The following is a 9,544-nucleotide window of genomic DNA, read 5'->3' on the forward strand; positions in this document are numbered from 1 at the left end:
CAGGATGTCCATAGTAATGCAGAATTATCAGACACGTGGCATTCATGATGTAAGATGAAATATTAATTCCCATCCTTTGCTACGGGCATAAACATATTTTCTTAAAGAAAAATAAAAGACCGAACAAAGACCTGAGGCAAAACAAAATGTGTTTATTCTCAATGGAAAAATCCCAAAAAGCTTATTTTCAACAGATAACAACTCCTACATGATTGTGCTTGGTGTTCAGAGGCTGCCAGAATAACAATATCCAAGAGCGAAATGGAGCAAATCACCCCCCAGTAAGAAACAATCAAGAGTTTGGTGTCATAAACATCACCTACACTGCATGTCCCCATCGCAGCACCATCAGTATCTCTCTCAATGTCTTTGCAATGTCAAAGTCTCTTTCCTCAAGTACTACTGTTGCTTGGTCATGTCAGATCTTTCATCTTGAGTAGCACAGCTTTCTCTGTGGAAAACCCAGTCTGGGACTAAGCTGAAATTATTATTACATTACCTTGTGCAGTGGAATTTTACTGCACAATGTAATGATTATTCAAATATATATATAAATAAATACTATAAAAATAAAAAATGGAAAATAAAAACTTAATATAAACCACCACCACATGGAGAATAAAATTTCACAGATACTTCAGCTTATGATTATTGTCCTCTGCTGTGATGTATTTTAGTATAAAAAAGAAGCAAACAAATAAAAAGCAACTCCTTGTCCTCCTCCTAATCCTCCAGCTTCTCATTTCCACCCCGCCTTCCTGAGTGCTTCCATCAGCAGCTCCACCTGCTGCTTTTAATGTAGGCTGGAGATGCAGCCTCCCTCTGGAACCAGGCCAGGCTTTGCAGGGCTGGCAAAAAAATGGGGCACCTGACCACGGCTACAGCTGTCCTACTAGTAACATACAGGGCTCCCATACTAGCAACACACAGGGCCGGGCTTGAGGACCATTAATAAGTGCGACCAGAAGCACACTTTGTTTTCATCTGTTGAGGGGAGCTGAGGTTATGTTACATAGCTGCTAAATATACAGGCCACCATTTTAGAGTGGAGGGATTAAACTCCCAGAGCTGGGAAATAAAAATGCGAATGGTTCGTTTTCGAGCTACTGTGATGTAGGCTACCACTAAACAAAGGGATTTCTATTAAACAATAACAATAAACAGTATGCTTTCCACATTGTCATGATTCCAAAAGCTCATTTGTGCAACTAAAAGGCATCGTCAACTTTCCCGGCATCATTTAGACGGACAAAATTGGGTCCCTGTCAGATACAAGAGTGGGACAAACAGCAAATAAACCAACATGATTGCAATGTATATGCACTTATGAGCAGGCACGGATCCAGCCTTTCCGCTGGCCTAGGCGAGATTGCAGACTGAGGGGAGGGAGGGGAAATGCTATCATGGACACAACGCAAGGACTTCTTATTTATCTTCCCACATTTGCTCGGATGGAGCCTTTGGTAGTCACCATGGTGGCCTATGCCTAGCCTAGGACCGGCTTCGACCATGAGAGGCGGGCATCCATCTCCAGAGACCACAGCTATGTCAACATTGACATATGATACTAACCTTAAGATTAACTTAATTCAGTGACTTTTTGAAAGTGTACAGCATAGGAATATATCTAGAGTGCATTGATTTTGACTTCAGTTAATACATACCATAGGTTCCAACACACTTCCATCTTGAATTTTATTACTTATCAAATGACATGAAGCTCACTTTGCATTGCAGTCTCACCATGTGCGAATGTCGAATCAATCTGCTCTGTAGCTTGATGGAAGTTTTTTTTGTGTGGGACATCAAATCATTTCTGGAACCTATGCCCTGCCACAGGAAATGGAAACATTCCTGTTTTGTCTTTGCTCTCTGTTAAAATGCAAGCTGCTGTAAACAATTAAAATCACTTGAGTGTGAAGGGAACAGAAACACAATGGCAGTTCTTGTAATATTCTTATATAGTCTTAAAATGAAATGTTTGGACTCTCCAAGGTAATGAGCCAGGCTTTAAGCCTGCTTTATTCTACTCTTGTTCAGCTGGGTTTTCTGCACCCTCTGAACTGAAATTTACAGTACGAAGCATACACATTTAGTAATTTGTCTTACCAGGAAGAATTAATATTTCATATAAGCAATAACAGTAGTCCCCTAAGAATATCCTTCTTCACAGAAGACATACAAACAGGGCCTCCTATATATTAGTACCTGCACTATTAAAAACTATTTCCAAAGTTTACAAAGCATTCACTCTTTCCAAGAGTGACTTTCTATTGCAAGGTGGCAAAACTTCTGTGCTGTTTTTCAAACCTAAAGGATGTGGGAATACCAAAATCCCTCCACAGACTTACTCCAGACTACAAAGATGATGGCATTAATTATTATATAATATTTAGGCAAAAATCAGGTATTGCTAGTCTTCATACTTGAATACCAAACTTAATATCAAGGCTAATAACATTAATTACAGTCCTGGATCTTCATTTGTATAAAATCTAACTGTCTTTTTCAACAGATTTGTCCCCAACTTCTCCCCAATTTTCACAAGTTCCTCTGAGTCACCATTATGGCAGCAGCACCCATGTGCGGAGCCCGGCGGCAGATCGAGGCTGAGGTGTAAGCCTCACCGATGACAGCTTTGGGGGTGTAAGCGCCTACAGCGACGTTTGCAGAAGCCAGCGCGGTGGCAAGCTAAGGAATCCTGGCTCACCTGTACCAACCTCACTCACTGCAGGATGAAGGTTAACTGCGTTTCATCACCACAGACTGCCCTTCCTAGTCAGCCATTGCAATAGTGTATGCTACAGGGTCTGGCCTGCACTCCTGGCAAGAGCCATTACTGACATGGTCATTTGGGAGTTACAGTAAATTGTCCTTATTTCATTATTTTTATTTCATTTCAGATTTCTGCTGTGAGCAGACCTTTTGTTTTCCTATTGAAACTTTCATACATCTCTGTGGCTTATATTGTACTTGTCAGTATTTACTATTTGTGTGCGTGTGTGTGAGCTTGTGGGCGTGTGTGTGTGTGTGTGTGCACACAGAAAAAGCATCACTGACAGCAAATAAACCAACATGATTTGTCTCTCGAGTGGTGTCATTACGCTAAATAAAAAATAGAAAAATAACTCAGAAAGTATCTCTGATTATGAGTCAATCCAAGAGCAATTTCCATCATGTGTAACTTAAAAACTTAAAATGAGCTGAGCATTTTCCATTGATGACATTTGAATTCTGATTTTTTTTTATTCAGAAAATGTATTTAATTGGCTGGTGAAATGGCATATTCTTAACAAAAAAGATAATGCCACAAATATGTGTAAGGTCAAAAAGCAGGAAGAGAAAACCAGATTTGGTTGAAGCTCATTGCCTCAGGCTGCACCAGTCCCATGATGCACAATCATATTCTAGTAATGAGCACCCTCTCATTCCGCATGGCCATAATCAGGGACAAATGACAGCATCCATCATGCGGAGAGACATAAGCCTACAGTCGCACCTAAACATTTACATAAATTAATATATGAGAAAGCTAATTAGGCAATAACTATGAAAACCCAATCTGTTTATGATCCCCATTAAGAGTCCCTAAAGATGTTGAATTAACATAATGGAGAAATATAAAGTGGGCCTCCATTTTAGTTTTGATTGCTGCCAAATCAGTTGATATATTATTGACCTGGGACATGTTAACTCACTTCCTCGGAATGTGTAAAACCTCCTGTTATCGGTAGATGAATCCACTATCAGTGCCTACTGTTTACAGGCATCTTTCTTTTGTAAATACATATAGATTCTAGAAAGTTTGGAAAAAGTATACAAATGAACATGTAAATAGAATATTCAAAAAGAATAATCCAAGTGTTCATTCAGGCTAAAAAGAGCCCCAAACACTTGAAAAGGCCAATAAAACAGCAGGCAAAATTAATCTTTTCAGAAAGCTGATATCAATGTGCTCTATTTTATTAATGCTCACTTAAATGAGATAATCCTGAGTTTAATTCCATCACAGATGGTGAAAAGGTTTTAAAGGTAAAAGGCATGAACATTTACCACATTTTCATTAAATTAATCGTTTAGTGATCTTTTATGTTGTGTATTATTTAAATAGAGATTTGTCAATAATATACTCATTATCCATTTCAACTTACTCAGGTAAATTTTTAAAAAAATCATTAGGGAACATCCTTACAAAATACTAGTACTAGCGGTCCAAAAATATCACTGCAAATGGTGGAGAAGCTGCTTTATTCCTGAAGGGTTAGCCCTACAGTTTAATAATAGAAAATAGGACTGAAAAATAGGCCTATGTGCAATATATATATATGTCTGTCTGGTTTAAGTGCAGCACTGAGTATGAAAGGCACTTCCACCAATCAGCACAGAGACTGTTGTGCGGCAGGAATTATAAATGGCGCTTCTGAGGAACCACCTCCCTTAGAACCAAGGGGTGGGCCTCAGGGGACCCCCTGAAAAAGGAACTTTTGTTCAGTGTCCAATTGCCATCTGGCCACCCGCTCATTCACTTCATTATCTCCAGTGCAAGACCAACGGCCAATGCATATCCCCACTTGGAAAATTAATCCTTGATATTGCAGTCTCTGAAAGCCAGTGGCCTAGAAATGATAGTGGGATTACCACGTAAAATATTTCCCTTACACATAAAAATGGGCCTTTACATAAAAGAAATCTTCTTGCTTCCTGCATACCTAACGTTCAAAGTATTTTTATTAACTTCTTGACTGATGTATTTCTCTATCTGATTCCATGGTTCGCCTGAATGGATTTCCATCTTCGCAAAAGTCGTTTTTCCAGATAATGTATGATCTCTTATTTCTTCTTTCTTCTTCATACCTTCTGGTAGCATCTCTCTCTTACTAGGTCTTGCCCCTCCCCCTGTGCTAAATATCTGGTATGATGACTATACCACATACAGCTTAGAGGGCAGGACGTTTGTAGTGGATTCAGTTACACAATCAATGCTGACTGGATGTGATGTAATAAGGATTACTGTGTGCTCTTAACATTTGAAATTACATGACAAATGGTCACATGATCAAGTAGTTTTGACGGAATAGCTTTTATTATCTTTTACAAAATTAGCTGGTCATGAACATTTTATTTCCCAGTAGGTATTATTGAGACAAAGATTTGATGCGCCTACTGGTCCTTAATATGAACAGACCATTTGACCAAACTGAACACAGTTAACTTTGATTCATAAGCAAACACAAGAGTGTGTTTTTCTTCTCAAACACAAAAATTCAAGGTTAAACTGCTTGTTAACAACAGTACTGTTGCCATGTTTGTTTACATCGAACGTAATGCCAGCTGTTGATTAAATCCAACCCTATATCTTAATAAATCAATTTGACCATCTTGACAAGGTAGAATGGTGCTCTTAACTTAGATAATATTTAAGAGACTCATTTTAATTTGTGTGGTTAAAAGAAGACCCATCTGACCTACAGTATCTAGTCAAATATGATGTCCCAAAAGGCACTGCACTTGGCTCTGTGCTTTATACTTTGAATGCAACCACTTGACGATATAACTTAGGGACTTTGAATCAGTGTTCATGGTTATGCAGACAGTACCAATCTGTGCAGAGTCAGACGTCCTGCTAGCTGCCAAATTAAAAGTATGCCCAGGAGGAATTAAGACCTGGATGTTTGCTAAATTTTCTGCTGCAGAACTGAGTTAAAACTGCGTATGTGATTTCTGATCCCCGAAATGCACAAAAGGGTAATACTGATGTCATGTATCTTCAGTGTTTTTTCTGATCTAGGTTTGAATTTGATTCCATGCATCAAAATTTTTAAAAACATGTATTTTCTGAGCACTCTGAAAACATGAATATAAAATATTCTAGCTTTTATCCTGTGACTTCAGTGGTAATTAGTAGCCTATATGTTTAAGCTTCTGTATTCACTGGGCAATGTTCAAATCATTGCGATTGCACATTAAGGGTTCTTTCATATCTGGTCTGTAAAATCCATTAAGTTTTGTTTCACACCTGGTCTATTTGGAGGAGGTACTTTATATTTGAGTTCCACCCTAATTCATACTGAAAGGTGTGAAAGTTTTTCACACCAATGTATGCACCAACCAAGTAGACTACGTATTCATACCTACAATAGTTATCTTGCCAATCTGAATTACCTTGTAATTGAATTTTTTAAAATATTTTTTTTAATATTAAATATTTATATTTGCTTTAACAATTTTTGTTTTTTTAACTGAATGCAGTTTGTGTGCCTTTGTCGCTATGAATGTTATCAAAACCGGCATTTCACCTTCAAGCAAACAATGATTGACAAGCTCAGAAAGTCACAGTAGTTCGAATATCCCAAAAAATGGGTTGGGGCAGCTACTTAGAAAAAACATTTTCCAATTCATTCCATTGTGGAATCCCTTTCCAGCTGGTGCCCCATAATTATCATTTTTCGATACCAGTAGCATTTCATTTAGCTAAGTACCAAAAATACAATAAAGAAAATGTATGTATTTCATATGTGTTTATCTTGGTTTAAAGTGACCATAGCCTAAATCAATAGGCAATAGACACTTCTCAAAGAATAGGCTATGCTTAGTTCACAGGGAGGATTTAAAGCTAACATTTACAGAATAAAAACAATGTGCATAAACAGAAATACCTCAGTGGATATAAAATTAGTCCTATTTTACAGACAAGTGTCTTATACACGGAATCATATTATTATTATTATTATTATTATTATTATTATTATTATTATTATTATTGTTGTTGTTGTTGTTGTTGTTGTTGTTGTTGTTGTTTTCTATGACCTAGGTAATTCTGGTCTAGAACTGAATTATTTACCAGGCAGTTGGTGGAAGCCAAATATGTTAATAGTTATATAATCAGATAATGGGCAGTAAATGTGTTGCTAAGCAATCATAAGCCCTAAAATGATGCTTAGGTTAACAGAGAATTGGTCCCTTTTGTAACACCTTTTGTTAAGGAAGTTCATTGAAAATACAGTGTTTAGGCCCGCTGAGTCCTTAAAGGGGTCTTGTTTCTTTATGGCATAATGAGGGCAAATCCTTCATTTTCCACATTCTTTTCCCTGGTTTCTTTTTCCAGCATCTGCTAAAGCAAAAGCATGGGCAATCATGCACATGATCTGCTAATGACTGACCCTCAGCAGTAATACCTGTGCAAAAACATTATTTATACCAGTATTCTATCAAGTCGTATTATTTAGTGAGTGTTTGTTAAAGTACTCTCTTATTTGGCAGCCATACTGGGGCCCCAGGTCCAATAGACAAAGACATGTACATATTTTATAAATGTCAGACGTGTAACTCTCTCAAATGTAGTCTATTTAATCAACAGAGCAGATCATAACCATAGGTAGTTATATGATTACAAACCAATTAAACCATTCCTATTCTCCTGTTGGACTAAAATATTAAGAGGACACTGTAAAATACTGTGATAATGCAAGCAGAGAGATAAGACAGACAATTTTAGATTTTTGTTATTATCGCAGTTGAATTAGAGGTCAATCATTTTACAATGTCTATTAATGACTAATATTAACTAAGCTGAGTACATTACTGCATTGCACAGTTCCATAACTGTTGGATGTACATAGCCAACTCTGACCTTAATTACAAATGACAGACTATTTCAGTTGCTTCCAAGGCTTCTTATCGTTGCATAGCCTAAATTCCAAACATAAATTATTTGGCTTACTCTAATTTTCATTGAAATTACAATTTTACAAAGCGTTGGACATGCCTTATATGTGAATAATACAGTATGATATTACCATATGACGTTTCTTAAATATTAGCGTGATTTCCACATTTAATTGTTGTAAGGTTGAAAGCAGCAAAACACAAGGGACAGAGTGAAAGGGGGGCGCAAAATGGAATACTGTAATGAGGAAAAAATGTGGGTCCAGCAAACGTACAAGGCAAACATGGTGAACCTCATATTTTAATCTACTGGGCAGGCATGGCACTGCCTGCACAACAGGATTCAGGTGCATCGCACGAGACCCCAACATAAATAGCTACTTACACGAGACGATACAGTACAAAGGCTATATTCTACAATAAACATGCTCTAGGACACGCCAGCACAAAGCTAACGTGAAAAACATAACAAATAGGCTACCGATGTGCTTTATAATAATATGCTATAAGCGCGGCTGTATTGTTGGCTACATAAACATGTAATATAACGGGTTGTGAAAACATGGAATTGTATTTATGGTAGGCTACTGTTTCAATACCGTCATATAATTTAATAGCTATAGTTAAGGATCGATGCATTTAAGGCTATGGAAGTCAATTAAAGCACATATAAATATACATACCCATCAAAGACGCTTTCTTTCAAATTACAAAAACATCATTATTAAAAATATGTTTTGCTCTTGGTGATCAAATGCATCAGTTAGCTAACTAGCTCGATAAATGTAATAAAGCCATTAAATCGCCATTCTGATGGCGGGACTGTAACGAAATTTCGGTGCATAAACATGGGCTGGACTTCAAAAGGAAAAACATCAGTCAGCGCACTGTGTACGGTTACATCGCACTCTAGAGATGTATTAAAAATGTACTGTGCCGATGTTAGAAATCACTGCAGTTATTCATTTTTTTAGGTTTTCTTAGAGGACGACTATCCTAGCGGATTTGATATTCTCCCTGTCCTTTTCTACAATGGCATCGCCATCAGTCGACTTCATTAACCTTCGCAGCAATCAATATTCATCACCCCACCCTTCAGCAGGTTCCCGCATCAACATCACCCACCAACCTACCATTCCGTGCCAGTTGACGACAATCCTAGTCCGGTGACAGTCCTGTTCAAAACATTCCGACGGGCGAGATTCAAGAGCTTCGTATCGCAAAGATACTTGAATGTGAAGATATAAAAAATAAATAGCCACCGATTAAAATAAAGGAGGTTAAAGCAGAAATTGCGATGCTGAATCACCCTCGGCTCACCGTCTTGCAACCATTGTGCTGCAAGATGCTGGCTGTACCATTGTGGAACCTACCAGAGGAGAGGTGGAAAAAGGGGTTAGGGAAATGGGTTGCTATAGAAACCGAAAGGAGCACACATGACGTCAAAGCCCAAAGCAGTCTCTGGAGGGGAGGGGGAAGCTTGTCTGATCCTGCGCCGTCCTCATCCAGGATGTCATTCGGACATGACTACGGACCTGCAAAGAGGCGGGCAAAATGGGACCACAGACAACCTGTCCCTTCGGGATAGATGTGCATTATATTTTAAGCAGAATTTGCTTGTCGTTAGACATAGAAAACAATGTTAATAAGCTGAGACACTATCATCATCATTGCGTTTTTTGCAGCATCCATTTAGTTCCACATCAGCCTCCGTAGTAGCTGGTAAAGCCTCGAGTAGAATCGCGCGTAGCCTACCGAAATCCAGGTGCCGGTCAGGACAGTTCGGTTCGTTATTTCCTCTTAAATTGCGCTTTTTAGCCGAGTGGCGTTCAGATAATTTTGGTACTCTTGTAGTATTGTCACATTGTTATACGCTTCT

General features: G+C 38.1%; 1 protein-coding gene across 9 annotated transcripts in view; it reads right to left on the reverse strand.

The window, feature by feature from the left end:
- Positions 1-9,060, reverse strand: part of mapk10 (mitogen-activated protein kinase 10) — a 70,570-nt gene extending 61,510 nt beyond the window's left edge. For 7 of the 9 annotated variants that reach the window (XM_035391272.1, XM_035391279.1, XM_035391278.1 and 4 more), the window contains exon 1: positions 8,799-9,059. In XM_035391272.1, coding sequence (XP_035247163.1) covers positions 8,799-8,801 — 3 coding nt within the window. In that variant the 5' untranslated portion in view covers positions 8,802-9,059. Of the gene's footprint in view, positions 1-8,798 lie in introns of all 9 variants that reach the window. The other 2 variants (XM_035391276.1, XM_035391273.1) reach the window with 1 other exon arrangement.
- Positions 9,061-9,544: the final 484 nt, after the last annotated feature.

This window comes from Anguilla anguilla, chromosome 14 (assembly GCF_013347855.1).
Source record: "Anguilla anguilla isolate fAngAng1 chromosome 14, fAngAng1.pri, whole genome shotgun sequence".
In the NCBI taxonomy this organism is placed as follows: domain Eukaryota; kingdom Metazoa; phylum Chordata; class Actinopteri; order Anguilliformes; family Anguillidae; genus Anguilla; species Anguilla anguilla.